The sequence below is a fragment of the Rhinatrema bivittatum genome, chromosome 1 (genome assembly GCF_901001135.1).
Source record: "Rhinatrema bivittatum chromosome 1, aRhiBiv1.1, whole genome shotgun sequence".
In the NCBI taxonomy this organism is placed as follows: domain Eukaryota; kingdom Metazoa; phylum Chordata; class Amphibia; order Gymnophiona; family Rhinatrematidae; genus Rhinatrema; species Rhinatrema bivittatum.
The window spans coordinates 704923131-704940657 of NC_042615.1; the positions used below are offsets into that span (position 1 = coordinate 704923131).

General features: G+C 43.9%; 1 protein-coding gene across 5 annotated transcripts in view; it reads right to left on the reverse strand.

Moving 5' to 3' along the window:
* ERBIN (erbb2 interacting protein) overlaps positions 1-17527 on the reverse strand; it is a 716810-nt gene that overhangs the window by 131745 nt on the left and 567538 nt on the right. For all 5 annotated transcript variants that reach the window (XM_029576039.1, XM_029576020.1, XM_029576010.1 and 2 more), the window contains one exon: positions 5157-5339. In XM_029576039.1, coding sequence (XP_029431899.1) covers positions 5157-5339 — 183 coding nt within the window. The remainder of the gene's footprint in view (positions 1-5156; positions 5340-17527) is intronic.

The window sequence follows — 17527 nt, forward strand, 5'->3', positions numbered from 1 at the left end:
AAACTTTTGTATCCTTATTTTTCATTACTGGGTCTTTGTGTCTGCTATTTTGAAATATTTTGTTGGTATCTGGAAATGTTTTATATGAGTTTTTAATTATTGGATATTCCACTCATCAGCTGTTTCGAAATATGTTCTTTTTGTTAGTACAGTTTTACTGCTGCTGATTTTATATTTCTTGATTTGTTTTATAAGGATGGGTGATGTTTCTTTTTTCCTTTGTTACACTGCATACAGAGACTCTGGCTTGTTGCAGTTTCCAATTCAGTTTTTTCTGCATGCTTCTTGTTATGCGTTTTGGTCTCTTTATTCTATGTTAGGTGAGGGACAGCACGTGATTCAGGTGAGGTTTTCTGCTGGCGTGTAGTTTCTGTGTAGGACTCTATAGCAGCCTGGCTTGGTCCGTTTTCCTAATAGGAGATGTATTGGTGTCTTAAGGCCTGGTGTAATATTTTCAGACACTTATTGTACTTTAAAAGTGTGATCTTACATAAAATGCACACATTTACTTGTATTTAGTTTTAAACATATTGTATGGCTCTCATGGAATTACATTTTAAAATATGTGGCGTTTATGGCTCTCTCAGCCAAAAAGGTTCCTGACCCCTGCTCTAGAACGAGGGGTCATGTGATGAGGTTGAAAGGGGGTAGACTCAAGAGTAATCTTAGGAAATATTTCTTCATAGGGAGAGTGGTGGATGCATGGAATGGCCTCCCAGTGGAGGTAGTAGATAAAAATATCTGAATTCAAGAAAGCATGGGATAAAGGGGAGCTCTAAGGAAGTAATGAGAATTATAATGCTAAATTAATTGGATGGATGGGCAGACTGGATTGGCCATATGGTCTTCTGCTGCTATCATATTTCTATAATGTTTATGCAGTCACTTACAGGGTACTTCAATTTTAATAGTCACATGACTCCTAAGTGCTGGATTTTCTCCTACATGAATACTTTTCCCACTTAAGGCATATGTAGAGCTATGATCTATGCATGGAGATCTAGGGATATGGAAGTCTTTCCTGTAAGAATATGAAGACATATTCATGTGGCAGGAAGCAGCAATCTCCAACAGGGATTATGAACTGGGGTTTCAGATATAATCTCAAAGGACCTAGTGTACAACTCTGGCCTAGCTCTTGGGAGGTGATGAGTACTATCAGAAATATAATTTTCCTGGAACTTTCTCAATTTTATTTACATTGGTTGTTTGGGGCCATTGGCTCCAGGACAGGAAGATGATTCTCTATCACCTCTATCATGTATGAGTTATACTAAACAGGAGGTTAGTGAGCAATAAGTTGGTAGCTAATCTTTTAAGATAATTAGTCTTGTAATGCCTACAGCTAAATATGAAGTATTGGATAAAGCATGTGTCAGGGATTCATAATGGAATAGCTGAATTTCTTTCTTGCTCCAAATGGTTTCTCTTCAGGAAGTTAACCCTTGGAGCAGACAAAGTCAGACCACCTATTGCATTTTTTTTTAACCCAGCAACTTGAGAGTAGATACACTTATCTGTAACCCAACACTCTGGATGGCAAACCATCATGGCTACAGACAGATGCACTGTAAAGTACCAGTGCCTGAGAGACTTGTGGTTGAATATACTGTGCAAGTAAAGGAGGTAGACCTCAATGGGGACAGTACTATCCCATCTCACCTCCCCAACATTGTTTTTGAAGATATAGGGTTGGTGTGACCCAACCTAGAATTATTTGTGAAAAATATTGTGATGGGCTGGGTGAGACCAGTTTGTGTTAGGAAGCAATTTGTGACTCATGAGACTTTACAGAACTACGGCACATGCCCTGCCAGCAGTATGCATCTCCCTTTCAAAACTGATCAGTTTGCCTTCCCATCTCCTTCTTTCAGACATTCATAGGGGTAGATTTTCAAATGGACCTGCCACGAGCATAAACCCCAGGACGTGTGTAAGTCCCGTGGCTTGAAACGGATGGAGCTAGAGGCACCCGGCACAGCGGCCATTTCCCACTGTGCCAGCGTGCGCAATTTGCTCTGCTCCTTGGCAGGATCAAAAGGTAAAATAGAGTAGAGATAGGGGGAGGGCAGGATAGGGGAAGGGGAAGGGAAGTTAGGCTAGAGGGGTGGGAAGTTCCCTCCCAGTCCGCTCCTTAATTGGAGTGGACTGGGAGGGAACTGGGGAAGGCCACGCTGTGCGATCTTTCTGAATTCGACCCCCCCACCCCTTGTGCACACCAACCCAGCATTTTATAACATGCGTGTGCAGCGCTCATGCATGTTATAAAATCATGTATCCATGTGTGTGCACCGGGTAGCTCGCGCGCGTGTAAGTTTGGAAAATCTACCCTTAAATTAGCAAGCAGGTTGCCACTTTGAAGGCTGGAAGGGAAGACAATCAGCTAATGACGACTTGCAGTGGGAAAAGATGTATATTTGCAAACATAGATCTATGGTTGACCAAAGCCACAGGGGTGAATAATTAATATTGTAAGCAGTGGGTTCACTGGTGATATGTCTGGTACCCAATATACGAAGGCAGATCTGTCAATGAGGTCAATTGGGATTCATTTCCTAATACACCAGCGAGCTGTCTATCAGTTTGCAGAGATATTTAAAGGTACTGAGGGACCACAAGCTGTGAACAGATCTGTTTTTCCATGCAATCCTTTAGAAATGGTGCAGTTTCAAGCACAGTGGCATTGGAACTGTGGTGGAAATCATAAACCTATGCAACATATATGTGTGTGTGCATATAATTTCTTTATAATTCTGCAGATCCTATATGTTGATGAAGTATGGTGTTGACTGCATGACTTTTCTGGGCATTTTTGTTTTTTTTTAATATTCTGCTTTTTGGCACTTCAAACTGATTACATTCAGGTATTATAGGTATTTCCTTATCCCCCGAGGGCTTACAATCTAAGTTTGTATCTGAGGCAATAGAGGGTAAAGTGACTTGCCCAAGGTCATAAGGAACAGAAGTGGTTTTCCTAAGACCATATCTTGATGACAAGAGACATGAGAGTTCACTGGATAAAAAAGCAAGGTATGTATTTGGAGCAACTCATCCCTCTTCTTCAAAAGCTAAGGATGGGCAAGACTGCACATAGGGGGTAGCAACCTAAGGGCCTTGTGGTATTTGCAATTTACCTCCTTGCTTTTAGTGGGTTGAATAAAACATACAAAGGTTCTGTGGTCATACACTATTTCTTGCCATTGAAAACATCAGAAATTATGGAACAGGGTTTTAAGGATGAATAGGAAGATAGGTCTGGTGATTGTACATCTGGGCAATAAACAAATTGGTAATGGCAAGGAAGTCAGATTGTGCCAACCTGTATATAAATGATGGGATCTACCTTTCTGATAATCAACATGATTTGTTCAATACTATCATCAGATGTACTGGAAGCAACCCTTTTAAACTTATGGTATTTTGATAAGACTGCAGCTTCATTTGGGAAGCTTGAAACAAATCAACTGTCCCATATCTATGGCAGGGTAACCAAGTCAGGTATTGGTAGCGGTTAAAATTCTGCAATGATCAGGCACTAAGCATGCTCTTTCAGAAGGACATAAGAAATTACCATACTGAGTCAGACCAAGGGTCTATCAAGCCCAGCATCCTGTTTCCAACAGTGGCTAATCCAGGCTACAAGTACCTGGCAAGTACCCAAAAACTAAGTATATCCCATGCTACTGATGCAATTAATAGCAGTGGCTATTCCCCAAGTCAACCTGATTAATAACAGGTAATGGACTTCTCCTCCAAGAACTTATCCAAACCTTTTTTAAATCCAGCTACACTACCTATACTAACCTTAGTCCTTCTATTATCCAAAAGAGTAAATAACCGATTCACATATACCCATTCTAGACCTCTCATGATTTTAAAGACCTCTATCATATCCCCCCTCAGCTGTCTCTTCTCCAAGCTGAACAGCCCTAACCTCTTTAGCCTTTCCTCATAGGGGAGCTGTTCCATCCCCTTTATCATTTTGGTTGCCCTTATCTGTATTTTCTCCATCGCAACTATATCTTTTTTGAGATGCGGTGACCAGAATTGTACACAGTACTCAAAGTACGATCTAACCATAGAGTGATACAGAGGCATGATGACATTTTCAGTTTTATTCACCATTCCCTTCCTAATAATTCCTAACATTGTTTGCTTTTTTGAGCGCTGCAGAACACTAAGCCGACTATTTCAATGTATTATTCACTGTAACACCTAGATCTTTTTCCTGGGTGGTAGCTCCTAATGTGTAACTACAGCATGGATTATTTTTCCGTATATGCATCGCCTTGCTCTTGTCCACATTAAATTTCATCTGCATTTGGATGCCCAATCTTCCAGTCTCGCAAGGTCCTCCTGCAATTTATCACAATCAGCTTGTAATTTTGTATCATCTGCAAATTTGATTAGCTCACTTGTTGTATTCCTTTCCATTTATAAATATATTGAAAAGCACTGATCCACGTACAGATCCCTGAGGCACTCCACTGTTTACTCTTTTCCACTGAGAAACTTGAGCATTTAATCCTACTCTGTTTCCTGTCTTTTAACCAGTTTGTAATCCACAAAAGGACACCTCCTCCTATCCCATGACTTTTATCTCTCAGCTGGACAGTTTCGAAGACAGAGGTGGAAGGTTTGGAATTAATGGCCAGGGTGCACCATTGCTTACCAACCAGCTGGTGGCAGGCGTGGCACCAACAAGCCAAAGAACACACATTAGGTTTAGCCACATCCAAGGAGGGCAAGCTTAGCTTACATGGCAGTGGCTCAGACAGCAGTAAAGAAGACAGCCATCTAGTAGGTCCTATAGGGAACTCAGATGGTCCTGCTGGTCTCATGGTGAGGGACAGGCTTCTCGTGGGAAGACGATACAAAGGTTTGACTAAGTACAACTACATAGTGAATATTCTTTGTTAATAAAATTTCAGCTTTCTATTTCCATAAAAGTGTGTGATATTTTCTTGATTTGTTATATTTGGTTAAAGGTGAGGGAGGATAATTTGTGAGGGCTAGAGAGTAAACAGCTGCCTGTGACAAAAGAGCAGAAATCTTTGGCGCTGTCATCATTTTACTGACTTTTTTAGGGAAGAAAATTTAGTATAACCCAAAAACAATTCTCCAAGACAGCTGCTCAGCTCATCACAATACAATACCTCAAGCATGTCTTCATGGTTGATGACTGTTTTCATGTTTTCAGATGTTTCAACAAGTGCAGTCATCTGTGCACTTTCAGTGCTGTTCTCAACTTCTGTCTCACTGGGCTTCTGCACACAGTTTCCCATCACATGTTTCTCTCTGTTTTCTGTTCTGCTCTTTTCTGGAGCCATTTCTGAAGTCTAACAAAACCCCCAAATATGGACAAAAACAAATATAAAAATCACATAAAATGCAAAAGAAATCTACAATAATTACCTTTATATAGAATCAGATTCTGAAAATACTGATGATTACTGTTATGTAACTGCTCAAAATGCTAGAATAGTTTTATGTATATTACACTATAAACCACTTTGAACTTTGCCTAAGCAGAATATAAATGAGTTAAAAAAATAACTGTTTGTAACAAATCTGTCAAGGAAAAGCATTATGTTCATAAGGCTTTTGGTTTTCGGCTTCACTTTCCAGATGCATCACCATCCTCTACTTTTGATATGTAGTTCCTGTTTTGCCAGTGTTGGTAAAAAAAAAAAAAAAAAAAAAATTGGAATATTGGAAATTAGCATAGAAATTAATTTTAATTTAACTATAATGGGTTACAGTGACATTAGATAATGAAAAAAATAAAATGCTTCAATCACTCCATCAAAGCACCTTATTTATGGTATACACTTTGAAAAGTTTCACAGTAAAACACAAAAGAGGCATATTCTACATACTATTTGATGTCATAGTTAAGCATTCCATAAGAACATAAGGCTTGCCATACTGGTCAGACCAAGGGTCCATCAAGCTCAGTATTCTAGAACGAGAAGATGTGAATCGGTTATTTACTCTTTCGGATAGTAGAAAGACTAGGGGACACTCCATGAAGTTAGCATGGGGCACATTTAAAACTAATCGGAGAAAGTTCTTTTTTACTCAACGCACAATTAAACTCTGGAATTTGTTGCCAGAGGATGTGGTTAGTGAAGTTAGTATATCTGTGTTTAAAAAAGGATTGGATAAGTTCTTGGAGGAGAAGTCCATTACCTGCTATTAAGTTCACTTAGAGAATAGCCACTGCCATTAGCAATAGTAACATGGAATAGATTTAGTTTTTGGGTACTTGCCAGGTTCTTATGGCCTGGATTGGCCACTGTTGGAAACAGGATGCTGGGCTTGATGGACCCTTGGTCTGACCCAGTATGGCATTTTCTTATGTTCTTATGTTCTGTTTCCAACAGTGGCCAAGCCAGATCAGAAGTACCTGGCATGATCCCAAGGGGTAGATAGATTCCAAACTGCTTATTCCAAGACAAATTCCTCCAGGAACTTGTCCAAAACATTTTTAAATGCAGCTAAACTAATAGTTTTCACCATATCCTCTGGCAACAGAGCTTAATTATGCATTGAGTAAAACAATATTTTCTCTTATTAGTTTTAAATGTATTACTCAATTACTTCATTGTGTGTCCCCTGGTCTTTGAGCTTTTCAAGAGTAAACTGATTGTTTACTTGTTCTATTCCACTCATTATTTTATAGACCTCTATCATATCTTTCCTCAGCCATCTCTCCTCCAAGCTAAAGAGTCCTAATTTCTTTAGCCTTTCTTCATAGGCAAATTGTTGCATATAGCAGATACTAGAAAAGGTATTGATAATCTTGGTCGCCCCTTTTCTGTACCTTTTCTAATTCTGCTATATTTTTCTTGAGATGTGGTGACTAGAATTGAACACATATATCACTCCATGGATGAGGTTGCACCATGGAGTGATACAGAGGTATTTTGATATTCTCTGTTTTATTCTCGATTCCTTTCCTAATAATCCCTAGCATTATATTTTCTTTCTTGACTGCTGCCGCACACTGACCAGAAGATTTGAATGTATTTTCAACAATGACATCTAGATCCTATTCCTGAGTGGTGACTCCTAATGTGGAACCTTGCATTTTGTAGTTATATTTTGGGTTAATCTTTCCTAACTGCATCACTTTGGACTTGTCTATAATTAAATTTCCTTTTCATTTGCATTCCCAGTCTCCCAATTTTGCAATGTCCACTAGCAATTTCTCACAATCCTGTTGTGATTTGACAACTTTGAATATTTTTGTGTCAACGGCAAATTTGATCACCTCACTTGTTGTTTCCATTTCCAGATCATTTATAAATATATTAAAAAGCAGATCCCTGGGGCAGTCCACTTTTCACCTTTTTCCATTGGGAAAATTTGCCATTTAGGCTTACTCTCTATTTTCTATCTTTTAACCAGTTGGCAATTCACAATAGAACACTGCCACCTATCCCATGACTTTCTAATTTCCTAACAAGTCTCAAGAGGGACTTTGTCAAATACTTTCTGGAAATCTAGATACACTAAATCAACTGGCTCACCTTTATCACCATGTTTATTTACGCCTTCAAAAAATGTTGTAAATTTGTGAGGCAAGATTTCCCTTCGCTAAATCCAAGTTGACTTTGTCCCATTAAACTATGCTTATCTATAAGTTCAGCAATTTTGTTCTTTATGATAGTTTCTACCATTTTGCCTGGCACAGATGTCAGACTCACTGGTCTGTAATTTCCTATATCACCCCTTGATCCCTTTTTAAAAATTGGTGTTACATTGGCAACCTTCTGGTCTTCAGGTACCAGAGATAATGTTATTGATAGTTTACAAATTTCCAATAGCAGGTCCCCAATTTCATTTTTCAGTTCTTTCAGCACTCTGGGATGCATATCATCTGGTCCAGGTGATTTGCTACTCTTTAGTTTGTCAATTTGCTCTAGTTCATCTTCCAGGTTCACTGAAATTTGTTTCAGTTCCTCTTTGAATATCATTTTTGCATGGGTATATCTTTTACATCTTCCTCAATGAATACTGAAGCAAAGAATTAATTTAGTCTCTCTACTATGGCTTTGTGATCCCTAAGTGCTCCTTTTACCCCTTGATCATCTAATGGTTCAACTGACTCCCTCACAGGCTTTTTACCTCAAATATATCTGAAAAAGTTTTTATGAGTTTTTGCTTCCACGGCAAGCTTCTTTTCAAATTCTCTCTTTGCCGTCCTTATCAATGCTTTGCATCTGACTTGCCAGTGCTTATGCTGTTTCCTGTTTTCGTCATTCAGATCTCTTTTCCATTTCTTGAAAGATTTTTTTTTTTATTTATTATTATTATTATTTATTTATTTATTTTTTTATTTAAGATATTCTAGCCTCTCTCACCTCACTTTTCAACCATCTGGTAGTCATTTATCCTTCTTTCCACCTTTTCTAATGTGTGGAATACATCTGTTCTGGGCTTCCAAGATGGTATTTTTAAACATCTATGCCTGAGGTAAACACTTAACCTTTGTAGTTGCTCCTTTTAGTATTTCCCTAACAGTTTTCCACATTTTATCATAGTCACCTTTTTGAAAGTTAAATGCCGTCATAGTAGATTTCTTTTTTGAGCTACCTCCAGTTATTTAGTCAAATTTGATAATGTTGTGTTCACTATTGCCCAGTGGCTCCAACACTGTTACTCCTCGCACCAATTCCTGTGTTCTACTAAGGACTAGGTCTAAAATAGTTTCCCCTCTTGTTGGTTTCTTGCACCAGCTGCTCCATGAAGCAGTCATTTATTTCATCTAGGAACTTTCTTCTCTAGAATGTTCTGATGTAACATTCACATAGTCAGTACTGGGGTAATTGAAATCACCCATTATTACTGTGTTGCAGATTTTGTTAGCTTCCCTAATTTATTCTAGTAGTTCATTCTGGCCAAGTGGCCCCCATTACTATTTTATTGCCATTTTTTCCTGGAATTTCTATCCATAAAGATTCAAACATTGCATTTTGTTTCTTCTTAGTGTTTGGGTAATTGCCAGGTTCTTGTGGCCTGGTTTTGGCCTCTGTTGGAAACAGGATGCTGGGCTTGATGGACCCTTGGTCTGACCCAGCATGGCAATTTCTTATGTTCTTATGTTCTAACTTTTATCCTGTTTGACTCAATGTTCTCTTTAACATATAGTGCTGCCTTTCCACCAATTTTATCTATCCTATCATTTTGATATAATTTGTACCCTGGTATCACAATGTCCCATTGATTATTCCCCTTATTCCAACTTTCCTACATTCTGTATTAGTGCATCACAATCACTATGCCAATTCCTTGATAAGAAAAAGTCATTATTTCCATAATTGTATCTTCTGTTTCTTCTCACATCTCAATACAAAATAAGATATCATTAAATATAAGAATGGTATGCAAAGCAAAAACTCTCTGTTTAATATAGTGGTCTCTCTTTATGACAAACCTTGATTAAATTATTATTATGGGGCTTAACATCACTGAAAAAAGAAGTATAAAAATATTGTTTTTATGGTGTCAGTAAAGCTAGATTGGCTTATAATTACAATCACAAGGTTTCTGTATTTTGCTTTTAATGGTTTACCTTCATTTTCACACTAACATTAGGACAGAAACAGGTAAGTGACATGCTGCACTGGCAGCCATTTGTTTACATTTTGTCGTCCTCTGAAATGATGCTCATTACTGTGCATGTCGCTGAGACCTGGTTACACTGAAGCCTCTGTGGTGGGAATATGACCCTCTTTCTCCCTCCTCCCCCCACTCCCCTGGCAAATCCTGTAGTATGAGTCAGCAATATTGCATTCCTGAGCTCCTTGCCAGCCACTTGGATAACTATTAGCTATATTCCATTTTATATGTTCCTTATTAAAGCATAAGTAAGCAATCTCTATGTCTCATGAGATTAAAAGGGTAATCCTCATTTTGTAATGTTCCAGTTTGAAAAAACTGGAACAAAACACCACACACATACAGCTGAAATGTAACTATCAGCATGGTCTTCATGTTCCTACCCATCAATTTGTGCTTTTTGAAGTGGTACCTAGTTGTTGGTCAGAAGTATTACTTCAAGAAAAGAGATTGCAAAAGATCACTAGTATGGGTTCAACAACTACTGTTCAATAACATGAAAACCCACTGCCTCCTTGTTTCATATCAAATTGTACTGCCATGGTCACCCATTTAAAAAAAAAAAAAAATGTTTTAAAGTGAAATGTGGTGGTTTCATATAATGTATAAGCGGGGACCATCCAGGTTACCCCTTCATTGTTATAATCAAACTCACCACCTCCACCTTCTTTTTACAATAGTGCCACAAACAATAAAATTTGCTTTTACAATAACTAATCTCTCAAATATTTCTTATAATACTTGTATCGTGTCCTAAAGCGACATCCCAATGTTCAAAACACCGCCATTGCGTAAAATACTTAGCTGGTAATTTTTGCCGTGTGCGTCAATATTTCCTCTCCAATGTATGTTTGAAATGTGTTAATCAACCTGACTTGTACAAGTTTCGAATGGCATCCTTCTTCAGGGGTTACCTTCTAAAGTATCAAGGACGCTGGCAAGGAGGCTCACCCCACCTAAGTTACATTCAAAAGATCCCATGGGCATAACTTATATGGACTTCGGGTGATACTTTATAAGTTAAGACCCCAAATAAACCCATAGCACTAACAGAAGACATTATTGCTTTGGTTGGATTCAGGGCTGACCATGACAGAGCAAGTTTCAGCTGTCACTCGGTCAGTGTTTATCTTTCTATAGGTTATTAGACAACTATGACCATATCTTTCCCAAAATGATTTTATCACTGCAAGTCAGGTCCTTGTCTATCTACTATGCTAATGCCACCCATAAGGAAATTCAACATTAGTTGAGTCACCTTCGAATTGTTCAAAATATGGCAGCATGTAACGGATGTTGTATAACCTTTGCCTTACCCATTGAAGTAGGGACCAGAAATCTGATTGAAACATGCAATATACCATTTTAATAAACATTCAAAACAGAATTAAACATATAATTAATAGTTGATGTGCTCATTGTTAGCTTGCAAAATTGCTGTAAAATGAGCAGGGTAGGAACACAAATTTTGAAATAAATAAGAAAATTATTCCTTACCTGTTAATTTTCGTTCCTGTAGTACCATGGGATCAGTCCAGACAGTGGGTTATATCCCCCGACCAGCAGATGGAGTCAGAACAGAGTTTGAGAGCGTCAGCATATAGAGTAGTGCACCCTCTGCTGGAGCTCAGTATTACGCATAGCAAAGCCCAAAAGCAAAACACAACATTTTGGATCCAGAACCGTTCCCAAAAAGGAACAGAGAAAGATATAAGTAAACAGACGGTCAACGGGACCAGCAACAGTCAACTTGTGATGAGCTGTGAACAGTAACAATAATCAGAGACAAACAGAATGAAAGATACCTGGAAGAATCCGAGCAGGACCTAATGAAACCCCTAGTGGTGGGAGTCTGGACTGATCCATGGTACTACAGGAACGAAAATTAGCAGGTAACGAATAATTTTCTTTTCCCTGTACGTACCTGGATCAGTCCAGACAGTGGGATGTACCCAAGCTTCCCTAAACCGGGTGGGGTCCTGAGAGATCTGCTCGGAGAACTTGATCGCCAAAAGAACCCGTGCACTGAGGCGCCAGGTGTAGTCTGTAATGTCTGGAAAAAGTGTGCAACAACTTCCATGTCGCCGCACGGCAGATTTCCTGGGAGGAAACGGAGCGAGATTCCGCCCAGGACGCCGCTTGGGATCGCGTGGAATGAGCCGAGACGCTACGAGGCGGCACCCGCCCCGCCACATTGTAAGCCGATGAGGTGGCGTCCTTTATCCAGTGAGCAATAGTAGTCTTGGATGCCTGAGAACCTCTCCTCGGTCCTGACCAGAGGACAAACAAATGATCGGATACCCGGAAGTCATTGGTAACCTCCAGGTAACGGAGCAGTACACGCTTGACGTCCAGGAGCCGGAGAGACCGGGGTTCCTCTGGAGCAAACGCTGGAAGCTCCACCGTTTGATTGACGTGGAAGGCCGAGACCACCTTTGGTAGGAAGGATGGCACCGTACGAAGGGAAACCCCGGAGTCGGAGAAACACAGATAAGGGTCTCGGCAGGACAAGGCTTGAAGTTCTGAAATCCGGCGAGCAGAAGAGATGGCTACCAGGAAAACAGTCTTAAGGGTCAGGTCCTTGAGGGAGGACTCCCTCAGGGGTTCAAAAGGAGGGCCCGACAGCGTGCGCAGCACCAAGTTGAGACTCCAAGAAGGGATAAGATCCCTGACCGGTGGCCACAGGTGTTTGGCACCCTTCAGAAAATGTGCTATATCCGGCTGAAGGGGTAGAGAGCAGTCCTTTTGTTCCAAGACATTCGAGGCCGCCACCTGAACCCGGAGCGAATTATAGGCGAGACCCTTATCCAGACCATCCTGTAGGAAATGAAGGATCAGCGGGACAGTCGCCTCCATGGTTTGGACTCCGCGGTCGGAATACCATGCTTCGAAGACTTTCCAAACTCTGACGTAAGCGACGGAGGTCGAAGGCTTGCGGGAACGAAGCATCGTTGAGATCACTGTCTCCGGGTAGCCTCTGTGGCGGAGACGGCGCCGTTCAAAAGCCAGGCCGCAAGACAGAAGAGTTCTGCCTGCTCGAAAAATACCGGACCCTGGCGCAGAAGATGAGGAAGATGGGACAGGCGAAGTGGGCCGTCCACCGTCATCTGAAGTAGATCTGCGAACCATGGCCGATGGGGCCATTCCGGGGTGACGAGAATTACAGTCCCTCGATGATGTTCTAACCTGCGGAGAACCTTGCCGACCAGAGGCCAAGGAGGAAACACATAGAGCAGTTGATCCGACGGCCACGGAAGGGCGAGGGCATCCACCCCCTCCGCGCCGCGCTCTCTTCTGCGGCTGAAGAAGCGTGGAGCCTTGGCGTTGAGAAAGGTCGCCATTAGATCGAGGCGTGGAGCCCCCAACGACGGATGATGAAATGCATTGCCTCGTCGGAGAGAGCCCACTCGCCGGGGTCTAGCTGTTGACTACTCAGGAAGTCTGCCTGAACGTTGTCCACCCCGGCGATGTGAGAGGCCGCTATCCGGACGAGATTGCTCTCCGCCCACTCCATCAGGGGAGTAGACTCGAGGGAGACATGCTTGCTTCTTGTCCCCCCTTGCCGATTGATGTAGGCCACTGTGGTGGCATTGTCCGAGAGGATCCTCACCTCCCTGTGTTGCACCAGGGGAAGAAAACGCTGGAGAGCAAAACGCACGGCTCTCGTTTCTAGGCGATTGATCGGCCACTTTGCCTCCTCTGGCGTCCAAGTCCCTTGAGTGGCGCTTCTTTCGCAGACGGCGCCCCATCCCGCGAGGCTGGCATCGGTGGTCACCACCACCCAATTGGGAACCTCGAGCGAGACTCCCCGAGCCAGATGCGAGGGGACAAGCCACCAATCCAGGCTTTTCCTGGCTAATGGTGGAAGCGGCAGGATATCACCTGATACTCTTGGGAAACTGGTTTCCAGCGGGATAGTAGGGACGCCTGCAGTGGACGCAGGTGTGCAAACGCCCAGGGTACCATGTCGATGGTGGAGGCCATTACTCCCAGGAGCTGCAGATAATTCCAGGCGGTTGGGTCTTCCAGAGCCGAAAACCGAGACACGTGCTCTCTCAGGGCTTGTGCCTTGTCCTGGCGCAGGAACACCATCCCCCGCCAGGTATCTAAGCTCGCCCCTAAGAAATCCAGATGTTGCGAGGGCACAAGGGAACTCTTTGGAAGGTTCACCACCCAGCCCAGAGAGCGTAGGAATTGTACTACTCTGGCCACTGAGGTCTCACCATGTGAGAAGGACTTCGCTCGAATCAGCCAGTCGTCTAGATACGGATGTACTAGGATACCCTCCTTGCGGAGGGCCACCGCCACCACTACCATGATCTTTGTGAAGGTCCGAGGTGCGGTCGCCAAACCGAAGGGAAGCGCCTTGAACTGAAAGTGTTGACCGAGAATCTTGAAGCGAAGATACCGCCGGTGAGCCGGCAGGATGGGAATGTGCAAGTACGCTTCCGAGTGGTCCAGTGAAGCGAGGAATTCTCCCTTGTGCACTGCGGCAATCACTGATCGGAGAGTCTCCATGCGGAACTGGGTGATCCTGAGGGCCTTGTTTACCTCCTTCAAGTCCAGGATGGGGCGAAAGGAACCGTCCTTTTTGGGAACGATGAAGTAAATGGAATAGTGGCCCAAGCCCACCTCGAAGGGGACGGGAATGATGGCCCCTATTTCCTGCAGTTGGCCTAGTGTTTGTTGAACCGCTATCCTCTTGAGATCCGAACTGCAGGGGGAGAAGATGAACCGGTCCCTCGGGGGGCAGACAAATTCCAAGGCGTAACCGTCTCTTATGGTGTCCAGCACCCACTGGTCCGTGGAGATTACTGCCCACTCCTCGTAGAAGTCCATGAGGCGGCCTCCGATCCGGGGAGGTGAGAAGTGGGCTCCTTTGGCATCATTGGGATGACTTTGTGGGCGGAATTCCCTGCCCTGGACCCTCTCTCGCGGGCCTCCACCCACGAAAGGAACGAGACCAAGGCTGGGGTCTTGTCTGCTGTGTCTGGGAAGCGGACTGTCGGTAAGACCTATAATGTCGCTGTGCCCTGGCCCTGGTTCTACCGGAAGAAAATGATCTGAAGGAACGCTGTCTATCCTCCGGCAGCCGATGCACCGAATTTTCCCCCAGTGACTTGATGATCTGATCCAGGTCCTCTCCAAATAAGAACTTCCCCCGAAAGGGGAGGGAGCCAAGGCTCGACTTGGAGGAAGCATCCGCTGCCCAGTTGCGAAGCCACAAGAGCCGTCGGGCTGCTACAACCGAAACCATGGACCTCGCCATTACGCGAAAGAGATCATACAGGGCGTCCGCCCCGTATGCTATGGCAGATTCCAGCCGGTCCGCCTGGGCGGCCTCTTCGGGGGGCAATTCCTGAGAGGTGAGAAGCTGCTGTACCCAGAGTAAGCTGGCCCTTTGCGCGAGCGAACTGCACATCACGGCCCGCATACCCAGGGCGGAGACTTCGAAGACCCTCTTGAGGAAGGTCTCTAGTTTACGGTCCTGCGTATCCCGCAGGGCCGTTCCCCCCGGAACCGGGATGGTTGTCCTCTTGGTCACTGCCGACACCGCTGAGTCCACCTTGGGAACCTTGATAAGATCCAAAAAATCCTCGGGGAGCGGGTATAGCTTTTCCATGGCACATGTGACTTTCAAGGATGCCTCGGGAGTGTCCCACTCCCTGGTGAGAAGCTGTAGGAAGGACTCATGAATAGGGAAAGCCCTTGCTCTAGGACGGAGGGCGGCAAGTACTGGATCTCCTTTGCGAGACGAGGTGGCGACGGCAGGAGCCACAGGGATCGGGGGATCCGGAGGTGGGTCGAGGTCCAGCTCCTGAATAATGTGGTGGATGAGTTCATCCAGCTCTTCTTTTTGAAAAATCCGTAGGGCTCGAGGGTCGTCCCCCTCCGTATGTCCATCCGGATGCGCCTCCGGGGGTTCCGGGGAGACGTCTCTCACCGGTGAAGCCGCCCCCGTGGTACGCTGGGGTGGCATGGGAGAGGGACCCGGCAGGGATCCAGGCGTAACGGACGAGGCGGTGAGACCGACAGCAAGTTTAGGAACTTTGGGGGGAGGGACCCCCAGGGGATTAGGCGCCTGCGCTCCCATACCTTGCAAATAAGCCATGTGCATTGCCAGAATAAAGTCAGGTGAGAAAAACGGAGAGCTGATTGGAATCCCTGGGGGGGGGACCGTCCTGGAAGCCCCGGTCGGGCAAACCTCCCGCAGGGGGCAAAGCCTGTTGAGAGCCAGTGCAACCAATCCTGTCTGCATCTGGGAGCGAGTCCGTCTCACGCTGACCCCCTAAAATGGCCGCCGTTCCCACCAAAGGCGGCGGCGTGGCCGGCCCGCGCCACCCGGGCTGAGGAGGAGGCAGGTCCGATATCGCACCGGAGGACTGCAGGGTGCCTTCCCCGTTGGGGAAGCACCGCTCACAAAGCCCCTCCCTCAGAAATTGATGTCCCGGCTCGCCGCAGGCCTCACACCTCGAGGACCGCGGTATGTCAGCACCGGGAAAAAGAAAAGCCTCGGGGGGGGGGGGGGGGGGGCAAAGACGAGCTAGTGCCGCGGGGGGGCCTGGAAATGGCCCTAACAACCCGCCGAAGGGGTCCAGTAACTGCGGGGGAAAACCCCCGTTTTAGTTGAGCACACACCCACGGGCGGAGCTTACGAACCGCGGGACCCCCAACGACGCGTGGAGCAGCCGGAACCACCGGCATCCACGGGGCACCACCAAAAAGAAGCAAACCTGTGGAGAAAGAAACTCAAAAAACTTCCACTTGCCCCAACGGAAGAGGAAAGTACAGAATAGAGAAGGCAAAGCCACAGACACACGCCTCCTCAAAAATTGAAAACTTTTTTTTTTTTTTTTTTTTAAACTTTAAGGATCCAAAATGAAGAGAAACATAAGACAAGGAAATTCTGTGGAGAAAAAGAAAGAAATAACCAAAAATGAAGAAACCCTGCCAATCTGGGGGAGCTAGTGGATCCCCCCACTCGCATCTGCTGGAGTCAGAAGAATACTGAGCTCCAGCAGAGGGTGCACTACTCTATATGCTGACGCTCTCAAACTCTGTTCTGACTCCATCTGCTGGTCGGGGGATATAACCCACTGTCTGGACTGATCCAGGTACGTACAGGGAACTGTATATTTTTTCAAATTTAATAAGACCAATTCCAAATTTTGATGCAATGTTTTGGTGGAACAACAAAATCCTGACCACTTTCCTTCAACAATAAAGGCTCCACCTCATCCTTAATAATGGCACCTATGTTTTTGGCAGCATTCAAGTCTGGATGGTTCCCTGGCCAAATGTTGTTACTCCATAAATCAATGCCATTTTCTTTAAGCAGCTGTTGCATGGTATTAGCTCACATGCATGGCTCTTTTTGAACAAAAGTTGCTTCAACTATCAATGTTTTCTGGGTCTCTCAAAAATGGGAAAACATTTTTGACTAAAATTGAATTTCTTTGATTACCCACAAAAAACATTTTCTTTGCTGTAAGCATGACAAAAAGATCAATGCAAGCAGGGTTTCTGGCAATAATGTTCCTCATCACTAATTTCAAAGTTTTTGACCAATCATTTTCAAAGTCTGGTTTTCAAATTGACCAAATGAAAAATTCATCAGAAGACACTAAATGAAGGAAATCCTCTTCACTCCAATTTCATAATCAGTTCGCCAGCCAGAGCCTGTCTTGGATATGGGTTTCGGTTTTCAATGGTTTCAAAATAACATGAAGCACCTAGCTCTGACTCAATGTTGATAAACTGTTCCTCTATCAATTTTTTTCCTCCTCTCATCCAAAATCATTCATGCCACCTGGTAACAGCTTTTTTTGCTCATTGCTGGAATTTTCAATACTTTTTTGGCTTTTTTGAAACAATTTTAGCAGTCAACCATCACTAAATT